An 18642-nucleotide genomic window follows, 5' to 3' on the forward strand; every position below is an offset into this window, starting at 1 on the left:
GTTTTACAGTGAGTAAATACTCATCTGCTATCTGGTATGACTAATTTTGATATTGTAGGGTAGAAATCTCACTAGAAAATGGCTGTGCATTGGTCTGTTACAGTATTGGTGCAATAGGCATTAATGTAAGCAATAAAAATGGCCGACTCTATTTTATGGTTTACAGCCATAAATAGTTTACAGTGGGCATCTGACACCCATTGGTCCCGGTATCACTGAACCTGCCATTCTAATGATAGCTACACCACTGTTCTAGAATTACTGTGATACTGCCAAGATGCTCCATGAAAGGCGATTGTAATGCTGTGTAAATGCCGGTCACCTAGCACAACAAGCATTCGTTAAGTAAAACCAAATCAACACTCAGTTTGTCATGCCAAAGTGTAGATGTTGTCAAGTAAATCAGCATGGACTAACTATACAGCGCAGATGTTTACTGAAGCTAACTGACCTTTATTTTTTTTCTCAAAGAGTGTCTATTGAGAGTGCATTTATGTTCTCATCTGAATAAAATGTAGTTGTTATTTAGCATCTCTAATATAATTAGTTTTTAGTTAATAATAATAATAATAATAATAATAATAATTATTATTATTATATAACATAATCAGAAAAATAGTACATTATTATTGTTGTTGTTCCTTGTTGTAATAACATTAATAGTAATATTTTAGTAATTATTATTATTGTTATTATTATTAGCATAAATAATAATAGCATTTTTGTTATTATTATTATTATCGTTATTATTATTGTTATTGTTTTCGTTGTTATTGTGGTAGGCAATTCACTTGATAATAATGATTGTTATTATTATTATTTAGTAATTAGGCTTAATAGTATACTATTATTATTAGTAGTAGTTGTAGAAGTATTTCATTGTCGACGTTTTGACCCATATAGACTGATATCCAAGTCAATAGACCTTGAAGATACACTGCTTTTATGCTTGTGATTAATTGAGCTGTCTATTGACTTGGCTACCAGTACAGTGGATGGTTCCTGTTCTGCATATCTACAATTAGGAAAGATGTATACTAATATCTCTGCTCACCATTAAGTGGTTTTTGAGGGTGTATCCCTTCCTTGTTGTCCTGAGAAAGACTCAGTTTCAAAGCATAAATGGGTCGAAACATCGGCAATGAAATAAATTATCGGCTTGAAGCAGATTGACTGCCACAGGGCAAAAAGGAGTTGACGAATTAACCCCTTTTTGACTAACTTTGCACAAAATAGTCCACCCGCTCTTATTAGCATAATATAAGTTGTACATTGTTTTGTTGTGGTCTTAATTTCACAAGCATTGAGCCAATCCCACCTTGTGAAGCACCCATATATAATGTTGATGTCTTATAATGTATTTTGGATAAGTGGTCTGTTGTTGGATGTCAGTACATATTCTACTAAATAATTCATTGTTAGACATCCTTGTTTACTGCTTTCCTTGCCAGAATCTTTCTGGAATTATTCATGCACTAGAAAGTGTGTTCAGACACATGCATTCTCTTGCTGGTAAACACTCTTGAATAACTAAAAATAAGTTCCTGATAATAATATATCAAGATGTTTATAACAGGCACATTAATCAGCCATGTTAAATACTTGTGTACTTGTGCTTTTCTGACTTTATGATTTACACTTGGAACCCTGTCCTGCAAACCCCTGCTCAAAATCATTAACTTGTCTCAGAGATTTAGGCATTCTTGTTGAGTCACAAAGACCTGGGATTGTGCTCTTGGATTAATATCCTCTGTCACAAATTCATATAGATCTTAATGTGTTGGTCAAAAGTATACAGTAGCCAAAAAAATGTGGTTTGATGGCAATGCTGATCTCTTCAATGCCATCACAGTATACCATTTTGAAAACAATTATCTTTTTTAAATTCATAATTTGTCAGATTATTTTCTAAATGCAATGGTAAATTGGAGAACGACCCCTATCTTATGTACCATGTGTAATTTCTGCCTTCCTCTCACAGCCACAGAACTGAAGCCTGATGTTGGAACCCCCGAGTTACCTGAAGGCAGAGTGAGAATTCGCATTGATGCTGATAACACTGTTATGGAGGTAGATGAGGAAAACATACATAGGGTGAGTGACTTATGTTCGTGCTAGCACAGAGCAGGTTGTGAAATGTATCCATGTCAGTTCAATGCCTGGTAGCATTCTATTTATTTTTCCTTTGTTGAAAAAAATGTTTCTGTGATGGAATCTAGCAGCACCAATATTGAAGTTGTTATTCCCTGGGGTAGTACTGTTTTCTTGAAGCTCCACACATTATCAACATACATCAGTAAAACTGAAGAATACATTGCCCCCTTGGTTGTTTCTTTACTTTGACCATCCCCACTTGTGTGTGTAGATATGTATGTCCTTGGTCAATACGTAAAACATTTCTTTGCATTATATTTTAATGTGTACATTCTCTCTTCTTGCTAAATGGGTATCATGAGATGGTGAACCATTTAGAAACTACAGATTGTTAAGCAAAAGATTGGTGAGGAATTTTGGTAAGTTGAAATTTACTTACCAGAAATGATATTCTTTACTTATTGTAAGACTAATCTTAGAAAGTTGTGACCAACAATACTTGTTGGTAAAGGTAAGTTTTGATGGGACTGGCAACTGTCCACCTGATGGTCAGAATATTGCTCTCCCCTTGCACAGCTCCAATAAAGAGTGTCTGCCCACCGCGCTGCCCAGATAGGTTCGAGTCTGCTTCCTCCTGCTCTGGCCCTGCCCCCCACTCATGTGATCCTCCTCACTGTGCCCCTGTCTTTTTTTCTTTTACTGTCATTTATTTTCCTATTGCTGCCCTTCCTTTTTTTCTCCCTTCCTCTTTCTTTTCCTTTCTTCGTTTCTTATACTCACTCTCTCTCCTTTACTTTTTCCCTCCTTTCCCCATGCTCTTTACCACTGTTGCCCGGTGCCCCCCTCTCGCATGTTCCCATTCCTGCCTCCCAGCTGTCCTGCCCTCCCCTTACCCCTACTTAATGACGGCCGCTGCACGACAGGGGGAGCAGGACCTCTGACCTTCTGTCAGAATATTGCTCTCCCCTCGCACAACTTCACCAAAGAGCATATGCCCCCAGAGCTGCCGAGGAAGGTTCGAGTCCGCTGCCTCCTGCTCTGGTCATGCCTCCCTCCCTGCTCGTGCGATCATTCTCGCTGTGCCCCTGTGTTCCTTTTTTTACTGCCGGTTTTTTTTTCCTGTTGCTGCCCTTCCTTTTTATCTCTCTTCCTCTTTATTTTCCTTTTTTCATTTCTTATACTCTCTCTCCTTTCCTTTTTTCTCTCCTTTCCCCATGCTCTTACCCCGTTTTCCGCTGCTGCCCTCATGGCCCATCCCCCTCCCACATTTTGTTGCCTCTCAGCTGTTCGCTCTCCTCCCGACCCCGACATAATGGCAAACGCTGTGCGACTGTGTGCAGCGGGCGTGCCGCTGGCGCCCCAATGGCAAGCCCATCTGCACCTTTTCGTGACCCAACGGCGACCAGCGCCAGGGACCCTGGCCCTCCTACCACCCACTGCTACGACTCAGCGGCGTTCCATGCCCTCAACCCCAGAAGAAACAACAACTGACAGCTGTCGATGCCAAACACCACCCACAGCAAGATCTCTTGCAGACACTGCTGTCGCACCTTCTACCTCCTCCAGACCCCCACGTCTGCCCCCCTCCCTCTGGACACTAACGTACCCAACCCCCTGAGCTGCATCCTCCTCAACGTACGCTCCCTGCACAGGCATGCAGTGGAATCTGGGATCTCCTTGACACACTGCTGCCTGAAGTCACCTTCCTCACAGAAACCTGGACCAACGCCACCTCCGCCCCGACAGATATAAGATCTAGAGGAAGGACTGCCTCAACCACCCTCGAGGAGGACTCGCCATTACATACAAGATCTCCCTCCAGCTCACCACATTCAGCACGAACGACGCCTCAGCCCCCATGGAAGATCTCCATTTCCAGATACAGACAACCCCAGAATAACCCTACGCCTAGAGACATCCCAGACCAGGAACCTGGTTCCCCACAACAATCCCTGATATCATCACGCCCCACGCCATCACCTCCATGGACTCCATACTGCTCGGACACCTGAACTTCCACTCGACAACCTCAGCGACCCCAAATCCACCGCCCACCTGGACAGCCTCGCCAACATCGGACTGAAGCAGCTCGTCACCACCCCCACTCACAAGGCAGGACACACCCTTGACCGCATCGTTGCAGGAGGGAACAACATCCACTTCAGCCACACCATGCAACCATCCTGGATGGACCACCACTGCATACACTTCTTCTCCAAACCCTCCACACACAAACTTACACCACACCCTCCGCACAGGCATTGGAGAAAGGTCACCGAAGAGCACCTCAACTCCACCCTCAACCAAGCGCCTCCTCCCGCAAAGACCGACATCAACTCTGCAGCCCACAAACTCCACATATGTATCACTAACTGCGCAGACAAGCTTGTCCCTCTCCAGAACTCTGAAAAACAGCGACCCACGAAAGCCACCTGGCTCACCACTGACCTCCGATAATCCATATGCACCTGCAGATATATTGAGGAAGTCTGGACAAACAGCAAAACCCCAGAAGCAATGACCAGCTACAAGAACGTTATGACTGAATACCACCAACGCATTAGACCCACCAAAAGGAACTTCATACAGAACAAGATCCTCGCCAACTCCAGCAACTCAAAGGAGCTCTTCAAAATCATAGAGGAATTCACCAAACCCCCAAGCAAAGCCTCAGATGTCACACCCTCCCAGGACCTCTGCAACAAACTCTGCTCCTACTTCCATCTCAAGATCAAGTCCCTCTACGACAACTTCAATGAATGGATACCAGACTCTGTAACCTCACCCACCTGCAGCAACGCCAGTCAGCCTACCATCTCTGCCTGGACCCAAGTCACTACCGAAAGACACCTTTATGACCATGAAGAGCATTCACTCACGAACCCCCAAGAACCCTTGCCCGCCGCACATCTTCAACAGAGCTGTCGTTGCCATAACACCCAAATTACGAGGCACCATCAACTCCACCTCGGAAACCGGCATGTTCCCTGATGTCTGGAAATGGGCAGAAATGAAGCCCCTCCTCGAGAAGCCCTCCACTGACCCGAATGACCTAAAAAACTACAGACCAATCTCTTTCCGGCTCTTCACAGCTAAAGTAACTGCGAAGATCATCAACATCCAGCTCAAGAACTTCATTGAAGCAAACTCCATCCTCGACTCCTCCCAATCTGGATTCCACAGCAACCACCACACTGAGACAGCCCTCCTAGCTGCCACAGGTAACATCCGCACTCGCCTCGACCAGGGCCACATGGTGGCCCTCATCCTACTAGACCTCTGCGACCTTCAGCACCGTCTCCCACTGAACTCTCACCGCCAGACTCCACGACGCCGGCATACAGGGAACCGCCCTCAACTGGATCCGCATGTTCCTCACTGGACGAACCCAAAGATTCAGACTCCCGCTCTTTCTCTTCGAACCCACAGAGATCAGCTGCAGAGTACGCCAAAGATCATCGGTCAGCCCCACGATCTTCAACATCTACATGGACCCCCTCGCCGCCATTGTCAGAAAGCATGGACTTAGCATAGTATCCGATGCCGACGACACCCAGCTCATCCTCTCCGTACAAAGGAGCCCAACATCACCACACTCAGCTTCCAGGAAGGAATGGAAGACGTTGCATTCTGAATGTGCAGCAGCTGCCTGAAGCTCAAATCGGAAAAGACATAAGTCCTCGTCCTCAGACCCACCCCCTTTGCATGGGACAACAACTGATGGCCATCTGGAACCCCCCCACACTCACGGACCACAACCGCAACCTCAGCATCATACTCGACTCCTCCCTCACCATGACCCGACAGATCTACGCCATCTCCTCCGCTTGCTTCAACACCCTCCACAGGACCTTCTAATGGATTGCCTCCAAATCCAGAAAGACCATCACCCACGCACTCATAACCAGCAGATTGGACTAGAGAAACATTCTCTACACCGGAATCAACAAGTCCCAGCTCCGAAGACTCCAGGCCATCCAGAACGCCGTTGCCAGACTCATCCTCGGCATCCCATGACGAGACCACATCACCCAGCACATACAAGAGCTCCACTGACTACCCATCGAGAAGAGAGTGACCTTCAAGCTACTCACTCACACATATAATTCCCTCTACAACACCAGACCCCAATACCCCAATGAAATAGTCTCCATCTACGCACCCAAGAGAAGCCTCCTCACCCCTGCCGAAACCCACCGCATCCGCAGAGCCAGAACGGCTGGAAGAGCCTACTCCTACATCGTGGCAAAGACCTAGAATGAACTCCTGATCAGCATCAGACGCTCATCCGCCCTACAAGCCTTCAGGAAGAGCCTCAAGACCTGGATCTTTGAGTAAGACGGAGCTGCACGACGACCCCCCTAAGCACCTTGAGTGCCTCAAGGGTGAGTAACGCACATCACAAATTCCTGATGGATTGATTGATTGATTGATCAACATAATTGTCATTATTAAAAGCATTGGGTATAATCCAGATATTTTTCTAATCATTAGAACTCATACCTATAATATGCCTACACACATACACACACACACACACACACACACACATATATATATTCACTGAAGAAACCATAGGTTTTAGGGGTGTTATGGTTAGCCGGACATTAAAATTCCTCCATTATAGTTAGTTCAGCTAACTGTAACTCGCGCACCCGCAATCCACTGCTGATGACGTCACATATTACATCTACTAGATGATGTCATCAGTGATGTAATCAGTGATGTCATTTGAGATGTCTTCAGTGATGTCATCAGTGATGTCACTGAGCATGTCATGAATGATCTAATATGTGATATCATCAGCAGTGGATTGCGGGCGAGCGAGTTATAGTTAGCTGAACTAACTATAACGGAGGAATGTCAATGTCCAGCTAACTATAACACCCCTAAAACCTACGTTTTTTTCAGTGAATTTCTAAGGTTTTTAAATGGTAATTCCTAACTATAACATGTCTGAAACCTATGTTTTTTTCAGTGAATTTCAAAGGTTTTTAAAATGGTAATTCCTAACTATTACATGTCTGAAACCTATGTTTTTTTCAGTGAATTTCAAAGGTTTTTTAAATGCTAATTCTTAAGTATAACATGTCTGAAACTTACGGTTTTTTCAGTGAATTTCAAAGGTTTTTTCAATTATATTTTTAAAATGTATTTCTTGTTCTAATTTTTTTATATTCTTTAACTACATTTTTTTAATCTACTTATTTTTTTTTTAAATTACACTACACGTTTTAAAAAAATATTTTTTTTAAAAATAAATATATATGTATATTTTCTTTTTTTATATTCTTTTAAATATACTTATATTATTATTTTTTTTGCTTGAAGTCACGCACCCAACACGTTATAATCAAGCATCTGACGCATAGAAGTCGTGCACAAAACACGCTGGAGTCGCGCACCCTACAGGTTAGTAGTCGTGCATCCAACGCATGCACACCAGGGGGCCGCGCTGAGAGCCGCGCTGGAGGCGCGACTCCTTATTTTACTGTTAAAAAAAAAATAGCCCCTATCACTAATTTTTATTATCCCCGGGGACCCATCCCCCTAGGCTTATAAAAAACTTTGGGGACCGTGGAGGGAGCCCCATCGCCCCCACAGTCCCAGCCGGCTCCCCGCGTCCTTCAGGAGCTGGCATTGCTTTTCCACACGGGAAGCTGCTGACATGCAGCTCCCCGTGTGGAAAAGCAATATGGGTTGGATTTTGAAAGAGAGGGCAGGTTTCCCTGCTCTCTCTTTCAAAATCCAAACCGAGTTTGCTATGGGAGGGTAGGAGACTCCCGCTCTCTCATAGCAAACAACAGTGTCCTGGGGTGGGCACCCCAGGACACTGCAGGAGCCGGCCCTGGGGGTGGTGGTCTCCAGGGCCCTCGAGGGCTCCAGGAGGGGGGCCACGCAGCCCCCCTCCCTCAATACATAAAGCCCCGGGGGGTGGTGGTCCCTGGGGCTTGGGGGGCTGTTGAGCCCCTCCACAAATTATACTGGGACGGGCTTTCAAGCCCCTCCCAATTTTTTGTGTAGCCCGGGGGTGGCGGTCCCCGGGGCTGGTGGGCCCCCTCTAAATTTAATAATTTTGCCCCCAGGATTTGGCCCCCCCGGGGCTAATTATAAAAAAAGCTCTGTTTTATTTATATTTTTTTTTTACGGCAGGACCCGCTCACCCTGCGCGCAATTTGCGGTTTTAAAAATTTGGGGGGCCCTGGGAGTCCTTCTGGGTCCCCCTAAGCAGGTCTAGAGGGTCAGGGTATTTCTACTCTGCCCCCTTTATATGTTTTGCACACTTATTCCACAGACTACTTCAGCCTCGCTTCTACCGAGGCACAAAATGGCTGCCAACAGTTCCTGGTTTCGAATGTTGACAACCACTTGACAGCCAATTAGCATTCAGCGCGTGATCGGGAGGGTGCGCTCAGGGTGCGCTCAGGGTGCGCAGATCCACCGCGCCCATAGATATATAAGTACTTTTAACTGTAATTTTCTCAGGAACTACTGAACAGATTGACACCATTTAAGCAAAAGGCACAAGTCTGAACTGAGGACTACCTCTTTGCCAAATTTGGTGTTATTCCGTTCAGCAGTTCGGGCTGTTGCTGCGGCTAAAGGTCCTACGGGAAATTGCATGGGGAAAACACATTTTGGGACCCCCTTTTTTCTCGGCCCCCGCTACACAATTCATCCCGAGACTTTCAGGACTTTCAGAATAGGAGCAGCCCGGAGCTGGCCAAAAGTTTTAAAAATTTCGCGAAGATTCATCAATCGGCGCCAAAGTTATTGGGATTAGAATGTTGCGGATTTCCTATGGAAAATAGGTCCTAACTATAACTACCTACTGGCGACTGCCAGTAGGTAATATATATATATATATATATATATATATATATATATACATATATATACATATATATATTCAGTGAAAAAACCATAGGTTTCACACATGTTATAGTTAGCTGGACATTTTACTGATAAAAAACCAATGAAATTCCCCCGTTATAGTTAGTGCAGGCAACTATAACTCACGCGACCGCAATCCTCTGCTGATGCTAATACTGTATTTAGACAATTATTTGCCCATGTCTTCTTCCATTAAATTTTAGCTATACATATATTACAAATATTTTTTTTTCATAAAGACACATATGTCATCAGCAGAGGATTGCGGTCGCGTGAGTTATAGTTTCCTGCACTAACTATAACGGGGGAATTTCATTGGTTTTTTATCAGTAAAATGTCCAGCTAACTATAACATGTGTGAAACCTATGGTTTTTTCACTGAATTTGCAAGGTTTTTTAAATGCTAATTCCTAACTATAACGTGTGTGAAACCTATGGTTTTTTCAGTGAATTTGTACGGTTTTTTAAATGCTAAGTTACTTTACGCCATTCGTGGCGTGCGCGCCAACTTAACGCAGTTTGTTCCGTGCGCGCACGATGCGCTTCGCGCACCGTGCGCGCACTTTACGCAGTTAGTGCCGTGGATGGGCCATGTACGCACGTTGCGCACCGTGCGCACATGGAGGACACATTATGCGCTTCGTTGGGAAAGGTAAGCTTTTAACTTTCCATTATTAGGACAAATATGCCGTGCACAAATTGTGACCTCTGAGCACCATTTGCACACGGGGTGGGGAGAATGTGGATAATTTTTTTTTTACAAATTTTTTTTACCGTACGCGTACGGTAAGCGTAATCGCCGATTTTTCATAAAAAATTAAAAATGATTTTTTGCCATTGGGGGTTCTTTGGGGGCACGTTCGTTAAGGCTAGGTGGTTAGGAGCTGTCTAAACAGTCCCGCTGCTATGGAAGGGCAGAGGAGTAATGGGGGAGCCGGACACCATGGCCTCTACTCTTTATTCTAAATGTAAAAAAGAATACTTGCCCTCCTATGACCTATCTCCACCACATTCTGAACATTCACTCCCCCTCACCTCCCTAAACTGTGCTTTCCATCAGCACAGAGAACCAGCACTGTACTGAGAGACTCCCAGAGAGCCCAGCTAGATCAGCCTGGAATCCGGTTATGATGCCAATGATGCTAATTGATTGCAGAGAATAACAAGAGTTAGAATTCATGATGGTGTGAAATCCATACTTAAAATATGATTTCAGTTAAGGAGCTACATCATTGTCTTATTACAGGTGACTACAGAAATATCAGCTCAACTGTAATGAGGATATTAAAGACAGGCTTTTAAACAGGGATTACATGCTCTCAAGTATTATAATATTCCATGGATGCGGCCAGCAGTGTTCTATTCATAGCCTTTATGAACGGTATCTTTCAATTTCTGTAAATAGAGGTGTTACATTGTTTGATTTGACTTCCTTGAATGCACATGTCAGCAACAATTTATAGCCAAGCACTACACATCCAGTTGAGATAAGCCATCGCTGGCAATATTTGTAACTGTCAATGAGGTGTGGAGCTCTTCAACTGTGCAAGGCTTAAATGACTGTGTAGTCGAGAATAAGATCTTGTTAAACCGGGTGAATGATACAGTTGCATGAACTCTCTTCACCATAGTTGTTGAGACACTCCCGCGAATCTTGGCATCATTAGTGATGTTAACCAATGAATCCATCAGTGTAAAGGTACTTTAGAATTACCAATGGATAACCAATGCCAAAAATTCGCTCAGCAATGAACATGTTTATATCATGTGCCAGTGATAAAGTATCCAGCAAGGCAGATATATGGAGCACAACAAATTTCCAATGAAGGCCTAGGATTAGAATCTAAGGCCAACTTTGCCTAATGCTTACATTCCACGTGGGTAGTTATCTAGTGGGAAATATATTGGAAAAAGGACTGTTGTAATGGTGAATAAAGTCAGCACACAAGAGACAATGAAATCTGAGAGCAATAGGTTTAGAGGAAAAGAAAAAGAAAAGCAAAAGGAAAGTGACACATCAAAAGGGTTGAATACAGAATCTATAACCGATGGGAATAGATAAGGAGTTAGTAAGTAAAACAGATAAACAGCTAAAGAGAGAGCATTTTATAGAGAGAAATCTCATGTACTTCTTGGCTTGACAAGGAGGACTTGACAATTAGCAGCAACTTCATGGTCAATGTTAGAAGTGCCAGAGGAAAACTGGATTAAATTATAGAGATGACAGGCTGTAATAGAAAAGAGAAGCACAAACATAAATGTTTTGAAGGCGAACGAAAGGCCTGGAGAAGCACTGGAGAAATTGTGTGAGATGATAGCAGCTTTGAGGAAGAACAATATAAGTTCCTTCTGGTTTTAATGTTCTGTTTTTAATGCTGTTTTCAGAACACACTCCTTATGTTGAATTAATCCTTTTTCATTTTTGCCAGAGGGGTGATGAGCATAATTAGAATGCCAGATTTGAGACAAAAGACATTTGGGCAGATTTATGAGCCCCTTGCGCCACTTTTGCGTCACTTTTAACATGGGAAAAGTGACGCAAAAGTGGCGCAAGGGGCTCATAAATCTGCCCAATTGTTTATACTAATTCATGAAAATGGAATTAAAAGAGTTATGTGTAAATAATGTCTGATTTCCTTGCCATACATGAGTGAAAAAAATTATCCCAAACATGTGTTTGGACATCTAACTGAATGGCAGATATTGACATTTGAGCTCCCAACTAATTTTTTGGAAAGCGTACTGGAAATAGTGTTTTTTTGTGCAGGAGGACTTCTGCCTTGTAAGTGTTGAAATTAAAAGGCATACACAACAAAATATTACTTAGTAAAAACGTTGACATAGTGCCAGTATTTTCATTGCGTCTTTAAGAAAACCTATGTATATGCACATCTATACTTTGTTAACAAAACAAGCCATAAATCTAACAACAGGTTATCTTGACAGTGAAACAAATGAAAATATGCAAGATTCATTAGTAAGTAGCATTGTCTCTTTTATGGTGGCTAAAGCATTCAAGTAGCACTCACCACCTAAACAATAAGCCACAAATCAGTAATAACATGTTTTTTTGAGAGCAAAGTAAAGATGCAAAGTGTCTGTCTAAATTAAAAGCTACATGATATGTGTTGGCCCTGGCCCTCTCTGCAGGGTCACCCCCAAATGTTTTGCCTTTTCCCTCTTCTTTTTACTGAATTCATTATTGCTGGCCTTAGGACTATGTGCACTTTACCACCGCTAACCAGTGCAAAATGGCTTGTGCTCTCTTCTTAAAACGTTGTAGAATTGGTTTACACCCAATTAGCATATTTGGTTTACTTATATGTCCCAAATACTACATGTACCCAGGGCTATAAATTAAATCCTACTTGTGGGCCTGCAGCACTGTTTGTGTCGCCCACTTAAGTAGCCCTTTAAATATGCCTCAGGCCTGCCATTGCAGCCTGTCTTTGCAGTATTTAAACTGCCATTTCGACATGACAAAATGACCCTTTTGCAAGGACCAAACCTTCCTTTTTAATAAATGTAAGTCACCCCCATGGTAGGACCTGGACAGCACAGAAGGCAGGGTGCAATGTATTTAAAAAGTCAGAAATGTACTTTTATGTTTTACATGTCCTGATAGAGAAGAACTCTGAAATTCGTTTTTCACTACTACAAGGCCTCAACCCCTGCCATAGGATAACATTGGAGTTATCTTATTACATTTAATAAGCTGCAATTTCCACATGGGAATAGGTAAACATATCATGTTTTGTAACTTTGAGTTTTGGTGGGGGGACTTAGCAATGTAGTGCCTGCAGCCTGTCTCTGGGTCTTATGACTGAGTGTAGTTGACAGTTGTGCTTTGTGCATTCTTCCTATACAGTCACTCACAACACGGAGATTAGGCATGCCAGCATGGACAATCCCTGGTAGGATGGGAGGAAGGAGCTGGGCACAGGCCCACTTACACTTGAATAGTCTCCACACCAAGGGCTGCATATCTCCTGTAATTAGACTGGAGCCAGGGCAGGGGAGGCAGGGCACCTGTATACTTCAAAGGGAAACCTCTAGAAGCTTCTCCTGCAATTTAAAGCCAGGACTAGGCATAAGAATTGGACGTCCGACACTAACTCTTCAGTACAGTTTTGGACCTCCTGATCAGAAGCCTCAGAGACACAACAGGCTTCCAACTACCTTGCACCTGCACCTGGATTCCAGGCTTGAACCATTGGAAGTGTGTTCAAGGTGCTCTCTCAGCCCCTGTGGATCCAGAAGAATTGACACATCTCCTCTGCTGAGCGGCGTAACCTCGAGCATAACTGATGCATCGTCACTGCTGCGTGGATTAGAACTGTCGCAAAGACCCACATTTCCTCTGCAGCCTCTTTGGAACTGCTGCCGCATGACACATTCCCCAGCATAGGCTTTTGCATCCCTCATTGACGGCAGCCTCGACGAGGACACCTGATTCCACATCACAGTCTCGAAGCTCCTCATAACCAGCTCATAGCCTCAACTGCATGACGCATCCGCAACACCAGTATTCACATTGCAAGCCTTTGTCGATATGATCCTCAACGACAATGCATGATCTTGTATTGCAGAATCTACGCATCTCGGAACCGATGCATCGCTCCCGCTTCACAACGCATCTTTGACGTGGTTCCTCGCAATGCTCTGCAAACCAGGACTAAAGGAACTCTGTCCAGCGGGCCTAACTGGGTCCCTTTGGACGGCCTGTGCTTCATAGTGGTCAACCTGAACTTGTGACTTTGTCCCGGTCCCAAGCAAAGAGATATCCATAGTCGGCACTGGCTGCTTTTTGTTGCTATATTACTGACATGTTTTAAATTGTATATCTCTGGTTCTACTAATTGGAGTTTTGTCATTCTGGTCGTGTTTTATTTATTAAAAATTACTCTATGTTTGTGTGGGATCCTTTTGCGGTGTATTTTCACTGTGTTGCTATTTGAAGTGTTGCACAAACACTTTACACATTGCCTCTAAGTTAAGCCTGAATGCTCTATGCCAAGCTTCCAGGGGGTTGAGCACAGATTAATTTGGGGTTTGCTTGTGCCTTACTCTAACAAGGATTGTGGTTGTTGCATGATCAGTCAACCAACAACCCCATTTCTTACATCTGCTGACCCCTGTATCAGGCAAAGAGCGGCTGCACTGAAGGTTGAACTGCACCTCCTGATTCATGGGCTAGCAAAGACAGGACTGTGCCTGCGGTGTTGGACTCATGAAAAAGTCATTTCTGAGTCCCAGACAGATGAGGTGACTCCCTGTTACAGCACCAGGGCCAAAAAAGCTGTAGACGCCCGTTCTGGCCAGTCAATAGTCACAATCATGTGATTCCCACTGACAGCCAACTTGTAACACGGACAACCAAATCCCAACGCTCAAACGTTGGACCTAAGACTGCTGGACCTAAGCAAATAATTGGCATGCAGCTTGGTCAGCCAAGATAGACACTAGCTTTCACTAAAGGTAACTGCTGGTTTTGCTGTGATCGGAGACCATTAGTTCAGTAGCAACTAGACTTTTGCTGGACCAAAGAAAACTTCGAGGGACATTGACGCCTGTGGCAAAAATTGCCCCAACTGAACCATGGACTGAGGGATAACCTTAGAATGACCCCTTTTGACCACACAGCATCCTCGGCATCATCTTCAACATCCTGTAACCCTTGCACCACTCCATTGAAGTCTATAGTGGTTCACCCATAGAGCCTGGAACGGGACTTGCGATTGCTTTGGTGCCAAGGAAACTGTCATACTACCCCTCCATTGAGTTGGGTAACAACAAACATCTGTTATTCAGTGCCAAGATACCCGTAGTGGTGAACGAGAGTTTTACAAATACACGTTATGTTATGTTATTGGCCCTCCTAATCATCCCTGTTTTGCATTTGGTCACCCAAAGTGGGATCGAGTTATCCCAACATAACTTCAAAAGTTTTACAGAGTTTCATAAATTTGTAGTTATCAATGCTTGTCAGCGTTTTTCAAGTGAAGAGCTGAGAGGTAGTTAAAAATTAGTATCTTGGAGTGGATTTTGTTCATTTTGGTGCCTAAAAATATATAAAAATAAGATGTATTTTTATAAACTAGTGTTGGATCTCTTTTGTGTTGTGTGACTTTCTTATTTAGGTATTTTGGTTCTTCTAAATGCTTTACACTTGTTCTTTTGTTTAAGCCTGACTGCTCGATGCCACAGCTGGCCAAGGTTGAGCTAAGGTTTAGCAAAGACACCTGACTGGACCAAAGCTGTTTTTTGTGTGTATTCCACGCTGACATCGCACAACCAAACCATCTAATACACCAAAATTCCATACAATCAATTTGAATGAACCTTCAGGCAGCATCCATGTCGCCCTTTCTGGCATGCTATACTGTGCCAAAAATTCATCATGGTATGCTGCATTCTCTTTAATACTACATTTGGATGATTTAGCATGCAGCACAGGTACATAATGTATTTCCTTCACATCAGATGTCTGCATAGACAATATGGTCTAGGATTCAGCACATGCTATTTCTGTACACAAAGTCAATATTCACACTATTGTTTGACTACTAAATCCTTAACACCTTAACACCTTTGCTTTTTTCTGTCATTTTCATTGCAATTATATTCACTGAGTAATCTTATTTTGTATCGTTTTCTAGTCAATATTTTGCTTCCTTGCAACAGGTTCAAGAAATCACAAATAACAGTGCACCACCAAAAAGGAGGCGGTTCCCACTTACATACGTCTATGACAGACCACACCTGAAAAACTAAAAATGAGCTGAGTCTGGGTTGCATCACTATTGTGCCGCAGCCTGATGCAAAATCCTTTTTGACATTTGCGTGGCTTTGCATGGTTTAGTAAATCCAAAGTGCTGCCTTACATTACTTTGCATCGGGTAGGCATTACATGGGTGCAGCATTGGGTGTTCCTATGCATCCACCCATGAGTTTTGATGCAAACCCTGTTTTACAAAGACTTGCGCCAAAATAGTGTGCCTACCCGACAGAGGCATAACAAGGAAAAATATTAGTCCCTTCCTTCACAAAAAAACACCTGCCCATAATGCAGGCACCCTTGCTCTATGGTGCAAGGGTGCCTGCATTGACGTTAGGCAGCAGACAGTGCATCACTGTTTGTAAATACGGAGCATTTCTGCTCTCTCCCTTTCTTTCAGCGCAGCAAGTTCCCTTGCTGTGCCACATTGTGTGAAATAATAGTAAATGTGCCTCTAAGTGTATATAGCAGCATGAGTGACTGTGCTTGTTCCCAAGCTGAGCAGCCTCACATCATGTATATGTGCAGCTAGCAGTTTGAGGCACCATATTTAGGTATGTATCCGAATCTCATGCACCCTATCAACAATGCACTCCAAAAAAGATGCACAGACTCAAAGCTGTTTGTTGCCATTTGTGAGTATTAAACCCTATATTAATTACACAATACACTACATTACTACTGAGACCGATTTTGGAACAGCATGATTCAACACCCTAACAAGCATACACTGTAAAAAAGCAAGCATATGTGAATCGAGGAGCTTTGTATCTTCCTCATGAGTATGCAGCACTATATTACACAATACACTGTAGTCAAATTACAGATGTAATGTTGCTAAATTCCTAGGCCGATAAACAGTTTGGCCTTGTTGCTACACACCTTTTGATTGTGTTGAGGCAGAAAAGTCCTCTCCGTGGTTGGAGACATGGGCCCCTGACCTGAGTGCCCAACTGTACTGTTGACTGGATCCCTAATGCTGACATTTTGTCATAGGCAAACACAGATCATGTGTCTGTCATGATATAGGCGTGTCTCATGGATTGAGGTCTTGTTGGACCAGGAGCGGCAGCCAAAGTGCTACCCTCATGGTGGTGGAAGACTACAGCCTTCACCAGGAGGTAAGAAGCAGAAGCACGGTGGTGACAGTATACTGTTTAGCGATCAGTAGTAGTGAATAGAACCTTTTTACCCTGTGTCACTGGAGTGAGGCCTTATATTAAATGGCCCTTTTTGTAGGGTTACCTCAAACTTGTTGCTTTCCTCCTCCTCTTTTTCTGACTCTCTTTTTGTTGACTTTAGGAATAGTGCAGCACTGATTGTACCACCCACAGAAGTAGCCTTTCAAACCTGTCTGCAGGCCTGCCATTCCAGTAAACTGCCACTTTGACCTGGCATTTAAGACTACTTGCCAAGTCTTATACTCCCCTTTTATTACATATGTCACCCCTAATGTAGGCCCTAGGTAGCCATATGGGCTGGGTGCTCTGTAAGTAAAAGTTAAGACATGTACTTTAATGTTTTGCGTGTCCTGGTAGTGACAAACAGCCTATTTCATTTTTCACTTTTCTGAGGCCTACCCCCTCTCATAGGCCAGCATTTGGAATTATTTATTATACTATTAAGATGTAGTTCCTGATCAGAGAGGAGTAGCTTTTTCATGTTTCATATCTTTGAAGTGTTGGTGATAAATCCTTTTTATTGGTAAAGTTGGGTTTGACATTACCATTTTAGAAATGCCACTTTTTGAAAGTGGACATTTCTCTGCTCTTAACTTTGCTCTGTTTGCTTGCAGTCTGTCTCCAAATACACGTCTGGACTGGGTGATAGCTAAACTTTGTGCATTCCTTCTAGACAGCCACAAACACAAGAAGGGCTGGGTGTGACAGAGGACTCATTTGCATTCATCTGCATTCTGATAGCCTTCCTGGGCAGGAAGGGGGAAAAGTAGCTCACACTTTCATCTGAATAGGCTGTGTCCTACCCTCACACAAAGGGCTGATTACCCCCACAGACAGGACTGGGTTGAAAGAGATCCTTGTGCACTTCAGAGAGCTCCTTTGAAGTCTCCCACTACATCAAAGGCACCATTGGGTATAAGTACCAGGACTCCAACCCTACTAGATCTGTACACTACTGGACCGAGAAGAACTCTGATGGAGTAAAGACTGCTGTGCTGAAAGGATTGGCACTTTGCTGTGACTGAATGTTCTGAGGAACTGCTTCTCTGCTTTGCTGAGCTGCCCCCCTGCCTGCTGATCTATGCCCTGCTGAAGACAAGGACTGCACACATCACACTTGAACCCAGAGTGACTCACAGGGCTTGCTGGCTTGCCTCCTGTTTTCTGAAATCTCAGGGACATCCAAAAACTTCCACAACCCTGCAGTGGCTTTTGGACTCTGCTATCTGTGAATCCTACCCTGGCGTGAGGTGCCCCCCTCCAGTGCTGTTTCTCGGAAGTGGGTTTTTCAGCTGTTATAACTTCGCACCAACTGGTGCCGATGCTTCATCCTTCGATGCCAACGCAGCGGCTGCTCGACCATAGCATTTTCAGAGCTGACACAGCTCAACATCTAAAGCGATCCTACAGCTGAAGCCACTCAACGACTACAGCGCACCTCAACCTTGACACAGCGCCTACATTGCAAAGGGGTTTGACACCGAAGCTTCCATCGACGACGCGGATCGGCATAGACGCTTGCCTCCATCCTCGGATCAATGACAACGCAGCGCCTCCTCGACTCCTCACCTCGAATCTTCCGAATCACGTCTTTGCTCCATCCAAGGTATTTTGTCAGTGGGACCTGTCTGGGTCCTGTAGATGCCTGCCACCGATCACGGTTGGCCTGAACTTTGACTTTGCATCGATCCCTCA

At 43.9% G+C, this 18642-nt stretch overlaps 1 protein-coding gene across 3 annotated transcripts in view; it reads left to right on the forward strand.

Annotated features, from left to right (window-relative positions):
- MYO18B (myosin XVIIIB) overlaps window positions 1–18642 on the forward strand; it is a 1573426-nt gene that overhangs the window by 193992 nt on the left and 1360792 nt on the right. For all 3 annotated transcript variants that reach the window (XM_085634174.1, XM_085634172.1, XM_085634173.1), the window contains one exon: window positions 1982–2094. In XM_085634174.1, coding sequence (XP_085490300.1) covers window positions 1982–2094 — 113 coding nt within the window. The remainder of the gene's footprint in view (window positions 1–1981; window positions 2095–18642) is intronic.

Source organism: Triturus cristatus, chromosome 11, assembly GCF_964204655.1.
Source record: "Triturus cristatus chromosome 11, aTriCri1.1, whole genome shotgun sequence".
NCBI classification, from domain to species: Eukaryota; Metazoa; Chordata; class Amphibia; order Caudata; family Salamandridae; genus Triturus; species Triturus cristatus.